The sequence below is a fragment of the Trichosurus vulpecula genome, chromosome 1, assembly GCF_011100635.1.
Source record: "Trichosurus vulpecula isolate mTriVul1 chromosome 1, mTriVul1.pri, whole genome shotgun sequence".
In the NCBI taxonomy this organism is placed as follows: domain Eukaryota; kingdom Metazoa; phylum Chordata; class Mammalia; order Diprotodontia; family Phalangeridae; genus Trichosurus; species Trichosurus vulpecula.
The window spans coordinates 193,436,323-193,461,868 of NC_050573.1; the positions used below are offsets into that span (position 1 = coordinate 193,436,323).

Here is a 25,546-nt window from a genome sequence, read left to right on the forward strand (position 1 = left end):
CTTCTTGGTGGGGAGAGGGTTGCAGGGATCCTAAAAGAGCTGAGAACAAGCTAAAGAATATCAGAGTTAGAATAGACCTGGATCCCAGAAAAGGAAAAAAATAGCTAGCACTTATATGACATTTTAAATGCCATATATTTTACATATATGATTGTAGAAAAGTTTATGTATCTACATATCCTCATCCTACACGAACCACACTAACACTACTAACACCAGGAGCAGCTAAAGATTGCCTTAAGGTAGAGGAACACTGTAATTGCATTTGTTCTCACTCACATAGACCCAAAAGGTGAATTGCTAGCCCCAGCTACTTAGGATGGTGTGACTTCTCAGAAGGAGAGAAGGTAGCCATACAGAGGAATCATCTAACCAAGTGGTAAGAGTTTCTGAACTAGAGGAGATGGGATTTTCTAAACAACGTCAATTTCCTGAAGTGCTCTGGAACCCACACAGGAATAAAGAAGGGGAATTCTTAGTTAGTCCCAGATTCTTAAGGAAAGGAACAAAAGCGGCTGAGTTTGATTTTGTTCTATAAAACTACTGTAAATTATTTGGTCAATTGCCTCTTTGTAACCCCAAGTTACAAATGCCAAGCATTCAAACTGTTTCAGAGAGCGCAACTCCGCTGGGCTGGCTGCGTTGTTTGAATGCAAAACATACACTTGTCAAAAAGACTATTTTATGGAGAACTCACACAGGGCAAACATCCACATGGTGGTCAGAAGAAGCAATACAAGAACACTTTCAAGGTCTCTCTCCAGAACTTTGGAATTGATTGTGTGACATGGGAGACTGGCACAGGACCGCTCAGTACGGCATGCCCACATCAGAGAAGGTGCTGTGCTCTATGAGCAAAGCAGAATTGAAACAGCTCAAAGGAAATGCAGAATGTGCAAGTTTGGAGCACCCACCCCAAATATTCACATGGACTATTTGTGCCCGACCTGTGGTAGAGCATTCCAAGCTCATATTGGCCTGATCAGCCACAATCGGACACATTGAATCTTGACTCAAGCATAGTGATGTCATTTTGGTCCTCTTTGAGAATGAAGAACAACCACCAACCCCAGGTAACTTTTCCCCTTCCAGCAAAGGAGTATAACTCTTCAGGTAGGGCTGGAAGCTTATATGGGTCTCTGAGATGAACATAAAGAGTTATTACTCTAGCATCTCCAAGTTTTATCATTTATCTTATTTTTTTGCTAATAGTTGTTTTATTTTTACCTTTTCTATTGCTGCTTTTCTTGTAGTTATTGTTTGGAGTGGAGGTTGGGACAGATGCTTTCAAACACCAAGGTAGGCAAGAGTCTAGAGCAACTTTGTCCATCGTGTTGTGGGTTAATATAACAGGCCCACATTATTATGGAAATCTGGACCCTCAAGAATTGTTGATTGTCCCTCATGGACAATACTGTGAACTTTGTTGGGGGCAGGGGGGCGGATTAAGGCAGTGGAGAAACCAAGAAACAGGGCAACTGCTGTATTGAGTGAGTTGCCTGACACTGACTAATTGATTGAATGAATTAAGTGAAGGAGGTCTAATGTGGAGAGTACAGAAGTAGCAGCAGCAGTAGGCGTGGCAAGAAGTTGGCTGGGATAATGCACAGGGATTTTCCTAAATCCCTTAAGAATCAGAAATTTTTTCCCCATTTCTACCCTCCCCCCACTCCAAGATGGCATATATTCTGGTTGCCCCGTTCCCCAGTCAGCCCTCCCATCTGTCACCCCACTCCCCTCCCATCTCCCTTTCCCTTCTTCTCTTGTAGGGCAAGATAAATTTCTATGCCCCATTGCCTGTGTATCTTATTTCCTAGTTGCATGCAAAAACTATATATACATACACACACACACACACACACACACACAAAGGGCACAGGGTGAGTTGAATATGAAGGGATGATATCTAAAAAAATAAAATCAATTTAAGGGATAAGAGAGGAATATATTGAGAGAGGGAGAAAGGGAGAGATAGAATGGGGTAAATTATCTCGCATAAAAGTGGCAAGAAAAAGTGGTTCTGTAGGAAGGGAAGAGGGGGCAGGTGAGGGGGAATGAGTAAATCTTGCTCTCATTGGATTTGACCTGAGGAGGGAATACCATACACACTCAATTGGGTATCTTCCCCCACAGGAAAGAAGGAGGAAGAAGATAAAAAAGGGGGGATGATAGAAGGGGGGCAGATAGGGGGAGGAGGTAATCAAAAACAAACACTTTTGAAAAGGGACAGGGTCAAGGGAGAAAATTCAATAAAGGGGGATAGGTTAGGAAGGAGCAAAACATAGTTAATCTTTCACAACATGAGTATTGTGGAAGGGTTTTACATAATGATACACATGTGGCCTATGTTGAATTGCTTGCCTTCTTAGGGAGGGTGGGTTGGGAGGGAAGAGGGGAGAGAATTTGGAATTCAAAGGTTTAAAAACAGACGTTCAAAAACAACAACAACAACAAAAAAGTTTTTGCGTGTGTTTCTATTATTAGTTATTATTATTATTTATTATTATTATGAGTTATATATTATTATTATTAGGGGAGAGAATTTAGAACTCAAAGGTTTAAAAACAACTCTTAGCTTCCACCATATATTCAGAAAATTGGCAATGATGACAAAAGATGAAAATAGTTAAGGTTAAAGGGATCATGGAAAGATAGGCACATATATTCTGTTGGTAGTGGCATAAATTGGCTTAACCATTTGGAAAACAATTTGTAATTAAGCTAAGAAAATTACTAAAATGTCACTTTAACTCTTTAATCCAGAAATCACACTATTAGGCAAATACCCCCAAGGAATTTGTTTAAAGAAAGAAAAGAACAGCATTTTTTGTTGTGCTAAAGAGCTGAAAATAAAATAGATGACTGTTAACTGGGGAATTGCTAAACAAATTATAGTACAGATATGTAAAGGAATGCAATGTGCCATAATACACAATGTATATGGGAGAGGGATGGTTAGAGAGATAAATCCAAATGCTTTACAAATAATCAATAAAAGAAACAATGAATATGAAGAATACAGAGAAGTATGCCAATATTTATATGAACTGATATAAAATGAAAGCAACATATACAAAGACTACAACATTATAAATGAAAAGAACAATAATTAAATAAAAATTGAATGCTATGTAACTACTATGAGTAAGTTTGTGTACGGCCAATCAGTAAGTGAAAGATCTTTCCTGCCCACTGAATAGGCCTAAGGTGGGGCCAACAAAGGGAGGCCTAATTAGAGGCAGGCCCACACCTTTGTGGTGTCAATCAGGGATTAAAGACTCTTCCTACCCACTTAATAGACCTCAGTGGGAGGCTTGATTAACAAGTTGGCCCATACCCTTTCACTAACTAGGTCTAAGGGCCCAGGCCCACACCCTTTTACTAGTTAAGGTAATGTAGGCATGAAGCTCTCAGGGCCTTAAGGGGAATTGCTAAGACCAGAGCCAATGGTATGTGCATTTAGTTCTAGTCAATCAGATGCCAGCTAGGACTGTATAAGAAGGGGAGCAGAACTGAGAGCAGCAGGATTCAGAAGCAGACGTCAAGAGGGCATTGAGGCAGGAGAGCTACAAGAATTGGAATTCGGCCCAAGGAGAAGGAGCAGGAACTCAGGAATTGCTATGGTATGGAATTGGAATTACTGGTCCTAGGATTGGATTATCTTGTGTCTAAATAAATATTATGCTTCCTCTGCCTTCTACCTAGTTTCTTATACTTTGCAATTCCAAACCATACAGGCATGTTCATGGTCATTCTCAAGGTCATGAATCTTGCCTTACTGATATAGTCTATCCCCAAGAAAGAGATATGAAAGTGCATCTCCCTCATTATTTGCAGAGGTGGATGACTGTAGGTATGGAACACTGCAAATAATATCAAACTTGTTTGATGTGTTGTTAGTTTTGGCTAAATGGTAGTTTTTCTTTGCATATGTTTTATGGTGGAGAAGAGAGGAACATGTCTAGAAATGAGGGTAAGATAAAAACAAAAGATACCCACAAAAAATTTTTTAAAACATTTAAATAGAGAAGACATGAAAAGGAGCCAGCCTTGGAAAAAGGAAGATCAATTTGGTTTCAAACATGTTTTTCAACACCACAAGCTGTTAAAAAACCTAAGGATCCACACATTAGCCACATGACCTATACTTGAGGGCTCTGAGGCTTGAGGTCTGTCATCATTCTAAGTCCAAGGGTATGCTGCTAAATGTTTAACAACCAGAGCTCCAAAAATGTGGGACACACTTTTAAGTTTAATCTACATTATTAGCATTTTCTCCATCACTTTCTTAAATCTAAATAATGAAGAAAACAATAAATTAAATCCTAATATGTAGTGTTTGCCAATTTCCAAAGTGTAACATGTTCACAATGAAAATTTATATTCAGCTCTAGTGAGCTTAATAAGACTTAGCTCCAGCATACCCCTATCTAAGCCCCAAGCTTCCCTACCAGGAAAGAGGCACTTGGTTTTTGTTGTTGTTGTTTTGATTTTGTTTTGCATGGTTTTTAATATAGGCAATGGAAATTGACCTCACATTCTTAGCTGGATAACATATCTAAGTAAAAGAGATACAAAAATAGTCTGGTCCAAAAATAGTGTGGTCCTAGATTTCCAATGGTCAGAATCAGACTTGCATTTAATTAAACTAACTACTACAGTTCGTTGATTGAAATGCCCAGTCTCTTTGGACAAATCCACCAAGCAGGATACAGACATTCTATGAACCCACCATCTCTTAAGATCCTAAATATCTGATTCTAGTCATTGGCCCTAGGACCAATCCTACTAGATAAGCATGCTAGATCTAATGGGTCCAATGACCCTTAGGACCAGCATTTTTTTTTCAATTTTCAATTTATGGATAGGTCAGAAGACACCAATCTTAAACAATAGAACTTCTGCATCTGAGAGCACATACCATCATATGCAGGATGGAAGAAAAGGCAAATTTGGAGTCTGATATCGTTGTTAGTGTATAAATTCACCACTCTAGCTGTATTTAAAGAAAGGAGAATGTTTTTCCCTGTGTTCTCCTCATACCAACTCCACCAATAGATTTTGCCTCAGTTGGAAATTCAAGAATGGGGATTTCATTTGTAAGTCATCTGCATCAAGCCAAAAATTAAAGTCATAGGCTTGGATAAATCACCAAAGATAGAAATTCAGAGCAAGATAAGGACTAAGGCTGAAACTTGGAGCCTACAGAAACACATAATTCTTGTGTTTAAGATACAATAGGAAAAACTGCCTACATATATTTTACATATAAACAGCACGTGCACTGACCTTGCTATAAGGTGATCCATTTAAATCATTACCATCACAAGTCACACCACCATGCTTAGATACTCATTTGCCTGTTAAAGCTCACTGTTTATTTTTTTTTCATTTCCATCCTACTGTCAAGTCCATAGGGATTTGGATACTGTGAGATAGGACATTGACCTTTTCAACATCAAGTTTAATTAAGGTTGTTGAGCAGCTAAAATAGGATGTTCCACTTTTTCCCTTGAGGCTCAGCAAAGGAGATTTATTAACTCAGTAAAATGTCTTAGTTATTTTCGGCTTCTTGTAAGGTCTGTCAGCATGTTCTGGATAGCTACTTACCTTCCCATAAAACTCAAGAATTCAGTCTGAGTTTATTAACTCCTTGAGCTAGTTCTTTACTTAGTGGACCAGCTTGCCTCTCTATTTAGGATGAAAAGTTTAAGCAAGTTTTCCTGCTGATTTCACTTATTTTGGTTATCATTCCCAATTACAGAATCAGTTAAGCGCTTTGAAATTATTTTCAAGACTCATTCTTCATATTAAGGGATTAACACTGAATAGACTCACATGCCAAAATACCTTGCAGCTTCTAATCTTCTGTGCAAGTTTGTTCAGCAAGCAGATCACATCCCCATGGGGTCATAGGGAGCTTTAGTCATGTTCCAGGATCTCCTTTCTGCGTGACTGGGGCCCGCTGAGGGGCTTTTAGGAGTAGGATCAGGTCCAAGATCATCTCTCTACATTTCCCAATCTTTCCTCAGACCATCAAGGTTCTCTTCTCCTGTTTCCTCTTGCCTGTCCCCTCCTCCCACTCTCAAGGGAATTCATCCAATACCCCTTTCATATCATCATCCCATCACCATATATGATGCTTAGATCACTTTCACCCTGACCTACCAAGGCCTCTTTGCTTCAATCAAGCTTCTAGTGCATCACCTCTTCACTGAAGCCTTACTTAGCCAGAAAAGACTAATGAATTACTACTCTCTTCACTGTCAAAACCTGCAGTTCCTATGTGTCCACTTTCATTCTCCACACCACCCCTACCCAAAATGTATCTACCCCTTTGCTCATTAATGTTATTAATTAACATTACTGTATAGCATATTTATGTCCTCCTTCATTGTTTAGGCAATTGTATGTCCATTTTGTCTACCCTCCTTATTGTCAGAAGTCATGTCTACCACTTGGTGGAAATGGAGGATCAATTAGACAGGATGTTTAGCTTTGGCTTTGTTCTAACTTTGACTAGATAGCCTCTGAATCTCTTCAGTTAATCAACAAGCATTTATTAAGCACCTACTATTTGCCAGACTCACACTGTGCAAGGTGTTGGAAGCAGAAAGATTAAAAAAAACCAGCCCCTGTCCTCAGAGAGTTTACATTCTTTCAGAGGAGACAAAATGTACATATAAAAGTCTAAGCAAAATAAATACAAGGTAAATGGAGATGGGGAATAACAGTAATAGCTGGAAGACTGGGAAAGGCTTCATTTAGAAGATATCAACTGAACTGAGCTTTGAAGGAACCTAGGGGATCTAATAGGTGATGGTGAAGAGAAAGACCATTCCATGTATGGCGGAGAGCCAGTGGTTATGTCTGTTTAAAACTTGTTTTATTTATTTCCAACACAGTGCCAGTTACAAACCAGCACTTTTAAGAGGTTTTGATGATGGCAATGATTATTAATGATAAAAAATAGACTAAATAAAGTCTACATTTTCAATCAAGTAACCTCAAGATTTCCTAAGCAACCACATTTTTGGTCAACTGTTGTCAATATCTTGAATTTTCTAGATAAGTATGTCAGTTACCTTCTTCAATTCTTCTTTTAAAAATTAGACAGGATATTGGTTGGAGAGTGATAATATCCAGCAAAAAAATGAGGAATGCTGATTCTAGGAGAAGTGAGAGCCAGAGCAGGGTTTCTTTACCTGGATAAAGGAAATCATTACCTCAATTCAATTTCATTTTGGCACTAGAAATTTTGTCTGTCAGACACTTAATGGCACTCACACAGGCAAAGGGATGACTACATACTGGTGATTCAATGTCTCTTGACACTGAGTTACCTGTGAACAAAGATAGCAAGGTCTGAAGGCATCAAGACATATCATCCAAGTGTCTCATCACTATGAAGAAGCATTGAGCACAGTGCCTCATGGGTAGTCAATGTTTGCTGATGATAATGAAAATGACAACTTCTTAAATCCTCACCCAGGCCAGTGCCTGGGTGACATTGGTCACAAATAGCTCATTGGCTTACCACTGAAATATCCAAGAGCACAAATGGCTTGGCCATTGAATTATATAGTAGTTTCTCCATAACAGATAATTATCAATAATCATGTGTTTGATGGCCTTTACAATTCCTGTGACTGTCCCATTGTTAGCATATGGGCTCAGCCTGATAGCTTCTAAGTCATTGAGAAAAACACGATGGCAAGACAACCAACTTTTACTTGCAAATCCAAATATGGATAACTAAGTGAGCATATTCAGTAGAGTAGAATAAAACTAAGGCAGTCAAATCCAGGAGTTTTCTATGTGAATCACTGCTGGAAAAGTATCAGGGGGTTGAGAATACCCCGACACACAAAACCATATCATAATCAACCCTCCAACAGAAAATTATAAAGGGTCTGAATTTCGTTATATGTGATCAAACCCTGACAATTCATCAGCTCGTAAGGAAATGGACAAAGAAAGTGGAAACTGGCAATATCCTTTCTCATGGGCTGTCTACAATGGATCCCACCATCAAAAAAACCTCTCAAAGTCTTAACTCTCACGGAAATTAACATGTATGTGAGAGGATTTTCAAGCATGATTTTTTAGTATTTCTATTGTTCAATATGCATCTTATCCAAGGTGTTGTAGTGATAAAAGTGGGTCAGGAAGGAGAAGACCATACAAAAGAAATACTATTTAAAATACAAGCAGTTAGGAAAACTAGTAGTTTACCTATTAATGCTTAATTTTTTTAATTTCTGAGTTCTTAAATACATAAAATAAAACAGCATTCAGGTGCAAAAGTGACACAGCCAAAAAGACAATTCCACTTAAAGAGGCAGGAGAACATAGCTCAAGTCCCTGATCTGCCATGTACTAGCAGAATGATTTGGGCAAGTCATTCCATCTCTCTTGGCTTCTTTTTTCTTATCTATAGACTGAAATGGCCTCTGAGATTCCTCCCAACTTTATCTTCTAAACTTCTATGAGCAAAATACTAATATTCAACTGCAGAAACAGATAATAACAGCCTCTACTTCACAGGGTTATTGTGAAGATCAAACGAGATATATTTGTAAAAGTGCTTAGCACAGTATGTGGCACATTGTGGATGTTATATAAATGCTTATTCCCTTCCCTTCCCTTCCATACACTCTATGGAAGCTGCCCAAGAAAATGCAGGTTTAAAATGTATTATAGTGGAACATCTTCTCCACCATAACTAAGATCTCAAGAAAACATTTTATATAAAAATTCTTACCTCTTTCAATAAACCCTGTGACTTGGCCCTGTTCCCTATGATCTAATGGTGAAATCTTTTCTTCCTCAAATTTAGTTAGGCCAATAAGAATGGTTTACCATTTCATCTCCTATGAAGCATATTTACTTCAAACAAAATATCCAGATGGTTAAAGAGAGGTAGTAAGAATACCGTGAAGGGAATGGGTTCTAACATGGGGTCTGTAAACTTATTTTTAAAGTATTTTGATAATCATAATTTATTTGGTTTCCTTTAAAATCTCATTTTATTTCATGCATTTAAAAACATTCTGAGAAGGCGGTCTATGGTTTCAATAGACTGCTACCAAAAAAAACCTGGTACAAAGAAGATATAATAACACAGACAAGAGATGGAAAATATGATAAGGTCAAGGTGTTTTCAGATGCTTTGTCTCCACTTGGATTGTGAACCCAACATATATATCGGTAGCAAAATCTTTAGAGATCTATCTAAATTGTTAGACTATGAAGAACTTAGGGGCAACCAAGGACAAAAGAACAAGGCAAGAGAGTCCTTTACTGGATTCTCAATGTAATCTCCTTAATATATAGATGGCCACATTACTCCCTTGCTCAAAGATAGCTCCCTATCATCTGGGGAGTTGGAGTGGGGCACTAGTCGGTACCATGGATAGAGAGCCAGGTCTGCAGTCAGGAAAGCTAATCTTCCTAAGTTAAATCTTAACATCTAGAAATCTTCTTACTTAATAGCTTTGTGACCCTGGGCAAGTTACTTAACCCCGTTTGCCTTGGTTTCCTCATCTGTAAAATGAACTGGAAAAGGAAATAGCAGACCATTCCAGAAAGCCCCAAATGGGGTCATGAAGCATCAGTCATGACTGAAAAATGATTGAACAATGTATCTATGGGATACAATGTAGGGCTCTATACCCTGGCATTTAAGATTTTATACATATGGCTCCAATCTATCTTTCTTGTCTTTCACATTACCACTGTAACAGTCCTTTGTACGTAGTAAGTGCTTAATAAATTTTTTTATCATTCATTCATTCACCATGTAACCTACATTTTGACCAAATTAAATGATTAGCTACATCCCATCTCATTCTAAGTTCCCTCCACTTCCACAAATCTGTGCAAGCAGTTTACCATGACTGGAACACATTTTCTCCTCACCTCTGGAATCCCTGATTTACTTGTAAGCTTGGACCTAAGTCTAAGTGTATTTATTGTCTTGAAAATCCAATTTGTTGTGGAAGAGCAGGTTCCTATTTGGTGATATCTGAGCAGTTAGACGATCATGAATTTACTTTTTCTAATGTTATAATTAGCCTGGAGGCCACCCAAAAAAGCAGGAAAGAAGCACAGTGGGCATAAAGGAGCTTAGGCACCTCACTAATAAAGAATTATGCACCAGAATCCATATCATGTAAATATATCAGAAATGTATCATAGCAAAGAGATATACAACTGGAAAGGGCAGTGGCTCAGTCATATATCAAAATTTAGAGATAAGAGATGAACAGCCCACTCATACCACTGGTACCCCATATCAGGTCAAGCAATATGCAGGAAGACCCTTACAATATTGTGTGGATTCCCTGGAGTGGATTTTTGGAAGAATATAGATGTGCCATGGTATGAGGAGGCAAGGGTGGGTTTCAATTAAAGGCCTAATGCCCTTCAAGGCTCAAGTGCCATTTTCTTGATTTGTTCAGTTACTAGTGCTCTTCCTATCACTATGTATTAGGAGAAGGGGTGAAATAGATCCTCTATTTACCTATTCATGAACATGCTGAATCACTCCAGAGAAATGTAAGCTTCTTTTTTGGATAGAGAATATCTGTCATATTTCTGTCTTGAGTCCCTAATGTAGTTCCTGGCACACAGTAGGCACTTAATAAATGCTTTTGATTGTCCGATTGATTGATATAATGCCTATTCATATTAGTGAGTTTGCATATTCATCAAAATACTTATGATTAGACTACTAAGTTTGATAAATCACTAAAAATGGAAGCAAGGATGAGTCTGACATCTTTGGCCCTTTCAGCCAAAGCCAAGATCATGGATTCTTTGAGAGGGATATTTAGAGATAGGAAATTAAGATCCTCATGGAAGGGTGGAAGAAAAACACACAAAAATCTGAAGTAAAGCTATATATTTATTTCCATAAATAAATGTCATAACAAAACACTACCATTTACCAATACAATATATGGATTATAATAATTTTGTTTGTAGAGTATGGAACATAATGCTTGTTCAAGAACTGAGTATACAAATACAATTTGGTAAACTGAGATATTTCCTTTATTGCCAAAGGTTACTTTTTCAACCTAATGGACTGGGAATAAAACCCAATGGATGTTGTTCATGTGTGTAAAATATACTTTAACAAACTCCTTAGTCATGGACTCAGAGTTGTTCATCTATGGTAATTAAGTACCAAAAGGGTTATCAGCTCTGCCTCATGGTGTTTGCTTTTAAAACTCAGAAAATAAAACAAAAAAAACTTTAATTCAGTGAAAGCTGCAGTAGCACAAAGCCCATTTAATGGAAGGTTTATAGCAAGCCTCCATAAATATTAACATGCTGGCAAAAATTCCAGATGCATCCTTTTTGCATGGTTCCGTAAGTGTTTTCAGCATAAGTCTGTTGAGGGACAGCCCTATATAATGGTCTTTATTTAATTCCTTGGATCATAGCTAAAATTCTACCCTCTAGTGTCTATAAATTTGGAGCTTCATGATAAGGAAAAGAAAAAAGATTTATTTTGGTACAAAGTTATACATGTTTTACGAACTAAATAGCATTTATAAAGATTGTGCAAACTGTAAAAACCACAGCTTCATGCACACCTAACTGAACTTCTCATCCTTGTTGTATAATCACTTAAGATTCTTTGTCATGAGCCAAGCTTCCATAGGGTTTAAGTTCAGTGGTATCTATTATAGTGGCTGAAATTTTCATGTGGAGTATTAAAATACAAAATAATAGTAACGCAATTTCATGTACCTAAACAATGAGCCATGAAAACACATTTCTATAATTGCATAAAGCATCCATTTTCTCAAGAGACATAGTCAATTTTTGTATTATAAAAAATGAGCATTTTCCAGAATTCTAAGATAAAACAAATGACCCGACTTAAATTTTTGTAATCTTGTCAAAACTTGAGCAACAATTTTTGAGCAACAAAAAGATACTTGTCAACAAAATTAATTACAATGAAATTAACTGACAACATACTTTTAAGTAAACAATAGTCAATATATTACTGAAAAAAATTGAAAGAATTGGGGTTTGTTTCTTTTGAAAAGTCACCTCAGTCTTTCCTCCTCTCATACACTTATTACATATGGAAAGGTGATTTTAACAGCCAACTTCAAAAAATGCTTCAACTTCTCAAAAAGAAGAGAGGGCTTCTGATGAACTTTTGAGACCTTTCACAACGACAATCCAAAGCCAACTCAAGTCTTTTCTAGCTAAAGTCAAGGAAGCCTCTGTGTTTACCTCCCATGATTTTAAATTTTTTTTTTAGTAACTGGACTTCAATGATGCCTCAATTCCCCTGTAATAACATATGCCTGGTCCCAAATGCCACATTAATTGGTTTTCACTATCTGGATGGCTTCACTGTACTATCAAAGATTTTCATATTAGGAAGTCCATATCAGGAAGTTCATAAATAAGATCCCAAAATAACCTACTAAATATATGGAAAGGATTTTTAAAAGGCAAAAGATCAGTGAGAAGTTACGTTTGTGTAAGGAACGCAAGATTATTGAGCCATTCATTTTTAGTAAGTAAGGACTACAACATAGAGAGAAGACTAGATAAGGAAGAGACCAAGGTTTGAGTCTTGGTTCTGTTACTAGTTGCGAGCCATGTGGCCATGTGCATATCACTCAAACTCTTGGCCCTCAGTTTCATACCCTCAGAAATGATGGAATTTGACCAGATCAAAAGTTCTTAAACTGAGGTCCTTGATTTAAAAAAAAAGATTTTGATAATTGTTTTCAATATAAATGGTTTCCTTTCCAAACCTATGTATTTTACTTTATGCCTTTGAAAACGATGTTCTAAGAGGCCCATAGATTTTATCATGTAACCAAGAGGATCCACAACCAAAAAAAATGTTACAAATCCATGGTTGATGATCTTTAAGTTCTCTTCAAAGTTTAACTTTCTTTGTTTCAGTGAAGTTCCTAGACCAAATGTGTATTTTGTATAACTATTATGATGCATCTGTTTACGTGTGATAGATGGGGCTATTGCTCAGATTTGATAGTATCTTTAACTATCATGTTCAGTTCTGGTTGCCGTATTTTAAAGAGGGAAATTAAAAACTGGAAAATGAAGCATGTTTAGAGGACAGCAACCACTATGGTGAGGGGTCTACATCAAATATTACAAGTATTGATATCAAGAATTCTCCATCGCTCCAGAGAATAAAGTTAAACCCAAAGGCCAAAAAAGTTTGGGGGAGCCAAATTTCAGCCCAATATGACAAAGACTTTCTATCAATTGACCCTGTACAAAAATTAACTGTACCGCCTTGTGAGGTAGTGAGTTTCTCATCACCGGAGGCTAAACTTTCATATTTATTATAGGGGATTACAATATCACATGCAGGTTGAACAAAATGACCTCTAAGATCCACTCCAATTTCTAGGATTCCATTTTTCTTTAAATTGAAACTTGCGCAAAATTCATGAAAAATACATAATGTGAACAATATAATCTATAAACAAGGTCTGTAAAAGACAAGCAATAGTACCATCTATACAAGATACTACCACAGTTAAAAGCATATAAATAAGGCTTAAGGTTAATGAGAAAGTACTATACTCTGTAGTCACCTCAGAAATGCAAGATCTGTATTTCTTTCAGACATTCCTTATATGACATCTCTTTTTAAACTATCTCTCCAACATCCTTCCTAAAATAAAGTCTTTCTAAAAAAATCTGATCCCTTTCATACTTTGAAAAATATATTAAGTCTTTGTTAATGTCTCTGGAAGCCATTATAGCACCATGACCCATATCAATGCCAGGACACCCACCCTACCTCAGTATTTGTTTCAATGTTTCCTCTCACATACAAACAATATAGTCCTTCCCTTATAATGTCTTTATGCCTAGTGACCTTTTTTTAAGTGTGTGTGCATACACTTTAGAGAGATGATGTTTCTATATCTCTCTACAACCTCTCTATATGTGTACAACACATACAGGAATTTGCAGCTCCTTTCATGTTGGCAACAATTTAGCTGTGATGCTTGTGGCTGAACAGCTAATCTACCGTAGCCCTACTCTGCCTAATTACTACGTAAAGAAATAATGGTGAATTAATAATATATGAACAGTTTCAAAGGATCATCAGTTATGCTAAAGTAGCCCCTCATTTGAGTACATTGCAGAAAACTAGAATATTTTCAGCCAAAATGACATCTCACCTTTTTAAGCTATCAACTTCAAATATAATATATATGCATGTATATATTTATATATATATATATATATAATTGACAAACTCTCTGTATATAAATATACATATATGTGTATATATATGTATGTATGTATGTGTGTGTTATATGCATACACACACATATACATACATACATCCCAATAGAGGAAAGATCATTGGTCTTAGAGTCGAGCCCTGGGTTCCAGTTTTATGACCTTAAGTCCATTAACTTCTCTGTGCCTTGATTTCCTCATCTATAAAATGGGAATGATACTTGTACTACCAACTTCATTGGGGTGTTATGAGGAAAGGGCTTTACAAAAATTAAAGCACTGAAAAAATAAGCAGTCAATATTGCAGGCTGTTTCAGATGTGCATACAAGATTTCAGGACACTGGCTTACTTTCTATGTGCTGAGCCAGTTAATTAATGAATAATTTTAGAACTTTAGGTCTTATTAATGAGGTTTCAGGTATATCTAGCTTTCACTAGGTGTGACTAGGATGACATTATATATACACGGTGCCATTTAATGCCAACAATGATTTTCAGAAACCAGAAAATGGCAGGAACCAATACAGTGCAAATCAGAGTAAAGAAAATTCTCATTAAAAATATAATGCCATTTTATGGCACCAGTTATTATATTTTAAGGGCCATAAAAAGGCAATAAGTGGAAAAATCAGGAGGAATAGTTTAATTATTTGAATGAATGAAAATGTAGCTAAATCTGACTCTACTTGATTGTATAACCTCAGGTTCAAAGTCCACAAAGTTATTTACTATCTTGAATCAAATTTAGCTTCACACAAGATTTGTGTAATACTAAAAACCACAAGGTACAAAATGAAGGGAAAAGGCAGTTAGTTATGCAGATGAACCCACAAAATGGCCATATACTGGATGATGAAAGTTATCCTGACCCTTTATAGATTTGACTCATAAGTATCAAGAAATCTATCTGTTGTCAGTTATTAGTAGCAAACTCCTTTGAAAACAATACAAGAACGAACGTATAATCTGGAGATAAATATAGGGGTCTAGATTTTGTCCCACACAAATACAAATGGTACCCAAAGCTATCAGTAAGACTGATCCAAATAGTGGATTAAGGGAATAAACTCTTCTCACAGGGTGAAAAGTTTGTCTTTTGGAAGAGAATTAACTTTTGACAACCTATTTTAAATTATTAACAAAAGATGCACATTTTTTCATTCACTGGGGGTGATTTTCTCCATGGTAAGATAAAGTATTTTATGAATATGATATAGTATGTGTATATATATTTGTATATATACATATTTTAAAGTGTTTTTAAAATATAGTTGCTCCTCATCCCCTTAAGGTAGGAGTTATGTCTTGGTAGCAGATGATAAAATATGTACCTATTAGGGAAGAATTTGTTGCGTTTTTCAACATTATGCTACAGTAATTGTGGGTTCTAAAGATCCCTGAAGGGTACTGCATACTTAGAATACCTAATGTAATTATTTTCCATGAAAAACATCAATTTTTATTTTGTTGAAATGACCCTCAAATGATCCCCCCCAACTGCTTAAACTAGATAACATAATGGAAAAGGAATGAGAAGGAATCATTGGAAGAGATGAAAAGTTTTGACAAAGAATCACCTTATTAACAAGTCAAAATTCTTACATTTGATTTCTTCATTTAATTAGCTGAAATTTAAAAAAAAAAACCTCAAACATCAGTAATGGTATAGGACTTTAGCCTATTATATCATCTTGTTTATTTTTCTAGGAATAAAGGCTTATTGCCCAGTTTTATTTAACTTTTTTAAAGACCAAATAGAAATTATGTGCTTATATTTTATCTCATAAAACATTTTAAGAATTAATCTATTTCTTCCCAGAATAGCATGCCCTTATATCCCCATATCTTTCTAATACTGCTAAATTCATTAGAGTTTTTTGAAAACAGCTACTTGGGAAAATATATCTTTGTTAAAATTTTGTGATATGTGTCAACTAATTTAATTTCAACTAATTATTGAACCTGGAGGTAACAAGCCTTATCTTGTCTCTCCAACAACTCTCATTGAATCAGTTACTAGATTCTGTGGATTCTTCCCCCACAACATTGTCTCCCTTGTCTCCTATTCTATTTCCACCCACATCCCCATAAAATAGACCCCCATTACCATCCTAAAGTACTATTACAAAGGGTTCTTAGCAGGTCCTTCCTTCCTCCATCCTTCCTCCAACCTGCAAACCTTTATATTAATAGAACAATAATCTTTTTAACATCCTCAGAGGCTTCCTACTGTCTACTGATTAAAGTTGAAATTCCTATGCCTGGCATTCAAGATCCTCCACAATCTGGCATCCCCTACCTTTCCAGCCATCTCTCCAACCTCAGAGTTCACACAGCACTTTCTTTTGAAACTACTTAAATGTATGGATCCGCCTAATGTTATGTATTATGGTTATCTATGTTTGTTTCTTATCTTAAGCTTCATAAGGACATAAGCTTCATAAGTGTCTTACCTAGTTTTTATATCTCCTTACAATGCTTTACACATACAATGGGTATTTAACAAATATTCCTTGGTTGGATGAATGAATGAATGATTTACTAATTAACCAGTTAAAGGCACTTACAACCATAAAATGCAATAGCTGTAACAATACTTGTATCCAAGAAGTACAGTCTCATCTATTGCCTGTCTAATTAATGAAAATACTCATATAAGAAAAATGCATTATTTCTATTAGCGCAGTAGTGTTATTCCTTAGTCATTCAAAAAACTAATGGCAATACATATTTTCCAAATATCTACCAAAGTAAATGCAATCTTGAGGCCAAATGGGCTCTACAAGTTCTGATTATTTCACATTTAGTTACTAACAAAACAAAAGTTAAGGTAAGAGGTTACTCAGAAATAGGTTTCATTAATGTTCCAGCATTTCTCCCCAAATTTTTCTCTTAACTGTTTGCTATTTTAAAGATTTAAAGTAGCAAATATTACTCATAACTAAAATAGAAAAGTCGTTTTACTTTTTTGTCACTTGTAACTTTAATTGACCCATTTGTGAAAATAAGCTGAGATATAAAGCAATCGGGTCAATGCAGTATAATAGAAAGTCAGTGGCTTTGTATTCTAGTCCTGTCACTAACTAGTCATGCAATCTTTAACAAGCCACTTTTCCACTCTTTGCCACAAATTCCTCACCTGAAATATGAAGAGGTTGGACCAACTAATCTCTAAGGTCAAAGCTGTCAAATTTTATTTTTCTAGTGGGAATTATATAGCAAACCTAATGAACTGGGCAGTGGGGTAAATATTTTTATATACCTTCTTTGTCTTTTCCCTTGGTTTTCTGAGAATCTGTATTTTGTGAGAAACTTTGTTTCTAACATGCAGATAATTGAGAACCTGAAACAAGAGGTAGGAGAAGGATTGATAAGGGCTAGAGGAATAAAAATTCTATAAAATGAATAAAATTTCCACAGACCAAATGATGTTGAAAATAATGTAGATGGCTGAATTAGATAATTTAATTTCCTTCCTTTATTCCGAATCCTCCTAGCTTTTATACTAGGTACCATTTAGCCTACAAAGCTTTAATACCTGAAAGGGCTATAAGGATGAAGCTTAGTGATATGATATGATATGATATGATATGATATGATATGATATGATATGATATGATATGATATGACATGGTATGGTACGACACTTATAACACTCTGATAAGTAAATATTCTACTTGCAAAATAAACATCTTGGCTTAGAATATCATAAAGGTAAGGCTGGAGAGGAAGAAAGGAAATGTAAGCATCTAGCAAGAATACTTGATTTTAATGACATCTTGAAATTACAAATCTAAAAATGAATTGCAACTCATACTTTCTAAAGTTTATTATCCTAAAGAATATTACATACATTTTCCATTAAAATTCACAAAATATTCTGTGCCTTTTAAAATAAGACTTTTTAAAATATTCTGTCATCTAACAATCTTATTACTAAAATTCTGAAATCGGGGCACATTAAAATTTATCCAGATATGATTATTACCCCATTACAAAGAAAAAAGGAAGAGTTAATTTTCTTCCAAGACAAGTTCCACCCAAATTTCTTACATTTAACTCTTTTAGATGGCTTTAAAACACACCAGTTGGGGAAATAGATATCAATGTGATTATTCTTTCAATTCTTCATTATAATTTTGAAACTCGATAGGTAGTATTCAGCCATATTGCCACATTATTGTAACAACCACAAATAACAGTGTTTAGAATTCAAGTATCATATGAAACCCTTAATTTTTCTTATAATCCACATTTTTAAGCGTCTATGCCACAGCAGCATACTCCTTGTTTTGTTCATTGTTATCATTTTCCTGCGGACTAGTGATTTTTACTTCAGGCCTTGGTGGTCTTTGAGGATCTGATTCATCCTAGTGAAAAACAAAATTATTTAACCCTTTAGGTTGCACAGATAATAAGCAGGGATACATATGCAGGGAATTTAAAGCATTCACTACTCCATTTAAACAAATCTTTATATAAAACTTTGGTTTTAAGAAATTCCCATGAGTCATCTTTTCATTGGCTTTTTTATTCTTTCATTTTCATATGTGACATGCCAGGTTTTGAAATCAATGTGTTCTCTTCTTCAACTTTCCTTTTCCTGCCCAAAACCAACCCAGTGCCTCTTTCTTATTTATCAGCCTCAGTTTTCCTGATTTTTTCTTCTGCCCTTTACAATTCTCTCTTTCAATGAGATTTCTGAACTTTGCACATTTCTAGGGAAAGGGGAGGGGAAAATATGCTATAGTCCCATTCTCAAAACACTTCGACCCTGCCCCAACACCACCCAACATTCAATTCCCTGCCATTTTTGTCCATTAAGAATATAAGTATTCCTTGAAATCTGCTGTCCTACTGAATAAGAACACAATAAAAAATCAGCATGTATTGATATAATAACCCAATAACACTTGATGCTTCTACTTCTTGGCACATTTGTTGCTTTTTATTAGGTATAGGGGCATGTGTGTGTTCATGTGTGTTTGCATGTATGTAAATTAGATTAGACATAGATATAGATATCTATGGAGGATCAAGTGATTTCATCTCAGTGGGGGGAAGGGCTCTTTGTATGGAAACTTCCTCCAGTGATGCAGACCAGCAACTACTCGGTAATTTATAGTCTTTCTAAGTTTCTAAGTTCCTGGGGCTTCATCAACTGTCCTACAACTGGTATGAGTCAAAGACAGGTTTTGAACTTTGTTTTCCAGACTCCAAGGATGGCCCTCTACTCACTGTACTATACTGCCCTGCATAGATATATGTGTATATATAAACACACTTTTATATTTACATATATATGTCTCATATTGTATATTGTAGACCCCACTGTATTGCTAGTCATTCTTAGGTATCTATAGGTCCTACTTTCCTCAACTAGACAGTAAGCTCTTAGAGAGCAGGAACTGTGTCTTACACTTCTTTGATTCCCCTCAGGTTGCTTTATGTGTGTATAGTGACTTGCATATAATGATAACTCAATAAGTATTATTGTCTACTTATTATATTTTCTCTACTTTTTTCATTTAAACGTGCTTGAGAGTCTATGTGTGTGTGTGTGTGTATACATATATATATACATACAGATGGTATGTATATAGATATAGATGTGTGGGAATATATATTTATATGTATAGAAAAATATAAATTCAGTTCAACTTTCAAATGCCCTTGGAGCCCTGCCTATTCTGTAAAAATTTAAATGATACTTATTGTGAATTCTTTGGCAAAGTCAAGTCTTTTTCTGGCTAAATAAATAATTAACTTCTAATTTATCGTCTATAAAATTTGGCATGTTAAGCAGGTAATATTGCTTCTGGCTGAACACAGATCAAATTCACCACCATTAAAAGAGAGCAGCCAAACAAGTTTGTAAGCTCTTTGAGGGCAGAAACCCTGTCTTCTTTTGTAGCTCCCATGACACACCCACAAACATATAAAAAAAATACAAAACCAATACCTCCTTTGGACCATCACCATCACCATCACCTTTTGCTAATGTTATCTCTTCCTCTTTCACTTGATGATGCTCATCGTTGTTAACTTCATCCAGTTCCTCACCATTTTCTTCATTTGTGCCACCATTGACTCTAGGGGGACCAATATTCCCTTCTTTAGGACCTTCTTCCACTTCTTTTTCTTCAATATCACCATTTACTTCTGGTAAAGCTTCCTTCTCTTCTTCCTTCTCTTCTTCTATATCCTCATTTTCTTTCCCTCCACCTTCTTCCTCATCTATTATTTCTGCTGGCCTCTAAGGAATCAAAAGAAATGTGGTCATTTCCTTAACTGAATTTTTTAATGGAAACACACACATATGTAAATACACAGGGTGTCCCAAAAAGTCTTAGTGCAGTTTTAAGCAATGCTTATATTTTTTTCTATGTAATATATAATAGCTATATTGTATAATGTTATATATCAGGAGAATTGTGACATATACGTATATCTATACATGTATGTCCCACTTCTCAACGCATCTACTTGTTTGAATTATGTATAGGGACAAGGTGTTTGTGTGTGCTCATGTGCATGTATTTGTAGATTGCATATATAAGTATGTATATATCCGTATTTATATACATATATACACAGGGACATATATGTAAATATAATAACATATACACACAGAGATATGTCATATACCTCCTCCTGATACTCAGACAGGGAATAGCTTCAGCATTTAATAAGGAAAATTCCAACAGATGTACAAACACAAAAACCTATTTTCATGCAAATCAAAACCCAAAAATCACCTCTGCCATGTGAATTTCAATTCAGTCCCATAAGCATTAAGCAGCTACTATGTTCAAGGCACAATGCTAGGTGCTGGCGATTCTCAAAAACATAAGAAAGAAAAGAAAGAAGAAAGTCTGTCCCTGCCCTTAAGAAGCTTATGTCTAAATCTCTCCTTTGGGGACATCATAAAGCATTTTGTCTAAAAGTGCCTTATCACCACTGGAAAAGGAAATGGCAAACCATTCCAGTATCTTTGCCAAGAAAACCCCAAGTACAGAGTCCATGAGAATTGTTCTATATTCAGTGGTCAGTAAATAACAGTTCTGATCCTCTGAATACACACTTGGGGGTCATGTAGTCCAAGTGAACAAATCTGTGCCTGTATAATGACTTTTTATCAATGTTACAAGGCATTAACCACCTAAATAACAGGGAGAGGCAGTGTGGTACAGTGGAAAGCCCACTGGCTTTGGAGTCAAAAGAACTGGATTCAGATCTTGCCTTTGATACTTGGGTATTGCCAGCATCCCTGTCATAAGCTTGAGTAAGTCGCTTGATCTTTCTAGGCCTTATCTGTCTCATTTGTAAAATGAGGTGGCTAGATTAGATGATGTCTAATCTCCTTTGTGGATCCAGACCCAAGATTCTATTGGAGAAGAGTAGAATTCATATAGGAAGTATTCTGCCTATTCCCCACCACCACTAAGGTACCTTTCCCACCCCCTTCCAAATCTCTCTATTTCTACTGAGGGATCTACAACCCATCCAATCCCCTCCCTCCAACAAGCTAACAAATTGGTGTCATCTTCAACTCCTCTCTGTCTCTGTCTCTGTCTCTCTCTGTCTCTCTCTCTGTCTCTCTCTCTCTCTGTCTCTCTCTCTCTCTCTCTCTCTCTCTCTCTGTCTCTCTCTCTCTCTCTCTCTCTCTCTCTCTCTCTCTCTCTCTCTCTCTCTCGCCTCTGTGTTCCTTTGTTACTGACCCCATTCTGCAACAACCTCCACCATCTACCCCTCCATCAAGGGCTTTCCAATGGCATACTTCACTTCTCTTCTTTTTCCTTTTGCTTCTTTCTGTCTGATATCTCTATTCCTCAGGTCTGTGTTCTCCCAGATAGTCATCTAAACTTGTCCTAATGTACAAAGGGCTACTCGAAGACCTCCCTCCAGTTCCCAAGTTGCACAAATTCATTTTATCAGGGGCCTCATGGAGACAGTAAATAATTACCAGTGCTTTTGTCTATTGTATTGTGTTCATATCTATTAGTGAAATAATACAAACTTTTAGACAGAACAGATGAGACTAGCATATTGTAGTGTAGGTCTTCAAAAAGCAATATTATAAGAATATGCCCTCTCCAAAAAATAATTCTCCTTTCTCTTAAAAACGTGCTTATGCATAAACTAATTCTTACAACGAACTTCAAAAACAACACTTCAGCTGAGGTTTCACTAAATATCCAGCAAATTAGCAAAATGACAAAAGACTGGAATAGTAAATGTTAGAAATGTGGCTACGCTAATGCATTGCTGGTTGTGGTGTTAATGTGATTAAAGATCTCCCCTGCCCATTTAATAGGCCCTTTACTTACACCCTTTACTTATCCACACCCTTTTGCTAATTAGGTCACAAGAGGTGTGAAGCCCTCCAAGGCCCTTAAGGAGAGGTGCTAAAACCAAAGCCAATTGTATGTGTACTGAGTGTTTGCCAATCAGGTCTGCATGAATTCAGCCAATCAGAGACCTGAGTTTTAACCAATCAGATGCCAGCTAGAACTACATATATGCAGAGCCCAGAGTGTGAGAGAAGCAGAATTGAGAAGGAGACATCAAGAAGACATTGAGGCAGCAGACATCAAGAAGGCTTTGAAGAGAAGACATTGAGAGAGAGCCAGAGTTGAGAGAGACTGCAGAGCAGAGTTGTGGAGATCAAAGAACTGAGAAAATATAGCATGGAGAGATTGGAGAACTGAGAATCCAGAGAATCCAGGAGACTGTAAGGACTCTGAGAACTGCAAGGGCTTTCAGAACTGTGGGAGAGGATGCAGGCAAGCAGACAATTAGGATTCATCAGTGACTGGTTACAAAAAGGTCCTAGCAGGGGGTAGGCTGCAGTGTGATTTGGTTCCTTGCTATAATACTGTGTTATAATTTCCTTGTTGCTACATTGAGGTGGGCTTACTCGTTTTGAAATATAATTACTCCTATATCAAATTGGTATTATTGGTCTTGGGATTGGATCCTCTGGTGTCTAAATAAATGTTATACTTCCCTCTGCCTTCTACCTGGAGAGTTTTTCATACTTTGCAATTCTGAACCATATAGGGACATTCATGGTCATCCTCGAGGTCATGAATCTTGCCTTACTGATACACTGCTAGAGTTGTGAATTGGTACAACTATTACAGAAAGCAATCTGGTAAACAAATGCCCACACACTTTTACCCAGAGATTCCATTGCTAGTCCTAAGGAGGCCAATAACAAAAAGAAAGGACTCATGCACACCAAAATATTTAAGCAACACTTTTTGCGATAGCAAAGAATTGAAAACCAAGTAGATGTGCATTAACTGAAGAATAGCTAAAAATCATGATATGTGAATGTAATGGAATACTATATGCTCTAAGAAAAGATGAATGTCATGAAAACCGAGGAACCTGGAAAGCTTTATTTGAATTTATACAAAGTAAGCAGAAGCAGAAAACTGTATAACACAGCAACTATAGCAATGTAAATGGAAGAAACCACAAAACAATAGAACTTGAATGCTGCAGGCTTATAAAGACCCCTAAAAGAATATAATTGACTCAAAGAAGAGATATGAGAAAAAAAACTTTTCTCCACACACACTCTCTTGAAGAAATGGGATACCATGGGTGTGGTATACTGCACACAATGTCAGATTTTTTTATATAAGTTCCTTAGTTTTACTGAAATTTTTTTCTTGCTTTCTTCCTTCAAACTTTATTTAAAATCTAACTCTCTGGAAAGGGTGAAAGAGGAATAAAGTGAGAAATATTTGTGATGTAAAAATAAAATATCAATAAATTCCTATAAAACAAACAAAAAAGAAAAGTTCATCTCTCATATTCTAACACAATAAAAGAAAATTTCTCATCTACAAGTCCAATACAAAGTATATAAGGGTTTCACATGGTTAGTATGACTATAAAGAAACACTTGGGGAAAAGGGGTATAAGGAGCTCGCAAAGAGAAAATTCTTCTACTAGTACAGATCAGTATCTGCTGCGAAACTTAAAGAGTCTTGAATGCTAGTTGATGCCTAGGGGCACTGAACACTTAAGTCTTGGCCCATGGTTATCCAATCATTATATAAATGTCAGTGATGGCACTTGATTCCAGTAGTTCCTAACTCTGAGGCCAGCTTTATAATGACTAAGACACAGTGCTTCTCATTACCATACAGAAAATGCAAATGTCTATTTGCTTATCTATCAATCTACAGCCATAACCTCTCTGCCTATTAAGCATTTCAAACGGAAGTCCTATAAATATCTACAAATGAACCTGTCCAAAATTTAGCTCATTATCTTTTCCCCAAAACCTTTCCCACCCCCTTCCAAATTTCCCTATTTCTACTGAGGGATCTACAATCCATCCAACTCCCCTCTCCATATTGAATCTGTTGCCAAGGCAATATCTTTCCAATACACCCACTTCCTCCTCTGATACTACCACCACCCTGGTGCAGGCCTTCATTTCTCATGGATGATCTATCACAAGTCTCTCCTACTCCAGTCCATCCTCCATTCAGCTGCCAAAATGATTTTCCCAAAATGCAGGTCTAAACATGTCACCCTCCTCCTCAGTCAACTCCAGCAGTTCCCTATCACCTACAGGATCAAACATAAAATCCTCTGTTTGCTATTCAAAGTCCATCATAAGCTAGCTCCTCTCTCCTCATCTTGTCAGTCTTCTTACTTGAACCACCCCAATCTACCCCCAACTGTGTGTTCTTCAATCCAGTGACCTCCTTAATGGTCCTAAAACAATATACTCCATGTCTTAACTCCAAACATTTTCACTGGCTCTCTCCTACACCAGTAGTGCCCTACCTCCTGGCTTCCCTGGCTTCCTTCAAGTCTAAGATGCTATCTTCTATAGGAAGCCTTTCTTAATTTCTCTTAATTCTAGTGCCTTCCCTCTGTTGATTATTTTCTATTTATTATATACATATATATACACACACACTACATACATATATACATATATATATAGAGAGAGAGAGACACACACACATATCGCCTCTTTGTATCAAGTCATTTGCATGTTATCTCCCCCATTATACTGTGAGCAGGGACTGTCTTTGGCCTTTTTTGTATTCCTAGTGCTGCTAAGTGGTATAAAGAACGATGAGCCTGGAGTCAAGAAGACCTGAGTTCAAAAACACTTTCTAGCTGTGTGACCCTGGGCAAGTCACTTAACCCTGTTTGCCTCAGTTCCTCATCTGTAAAATGAGAAGGAAATGACAAACCACTCTAGTATCTTTACCAATAAAAATCCCAAATGGGGTC

General features: G+C 36.4%; 1 protein-coding gene across 3 annotated transcripts in view; it reads right to left on the reverse strand.

Moving 5' to 3' along the window:
* Positions 1–16,799: 16,799 nt before the first annotated feature.
* Positions 16,800–25,546, reverse strand: part of DCDC2 (doublecortin domain containing 2) — a 204,545-nt gene continuing 195,798 nt past the window's right edge. Inside the window, exons 10-12 of one of the 3 annotated variants that reach the window (XR_005010671.1) lie at positions 20,235–20,528; positions 18,326–18,642; positions 16,800–17,615 (exon numbers count right to left, since the gene is read on the reverse strand). Coding sequence is in view for 2 of the 3 variants with exons in the window: in XM_036763243.1 (XP_036619138.1) it covers positions 18,538–18,642; positions 20,235–20,528 (399 nt within the window). In the remaining variant the exon portion in view is untranslated. Of the gene's footprint in view, positions 17,616–18,076; positions 18,643–20,234; positions 20,529–25,546 lie in introns of those variants that run through there. The other 2 variants (XM_036763243.1, XM_036763247.1) reach the window with 2 other exon arrangements.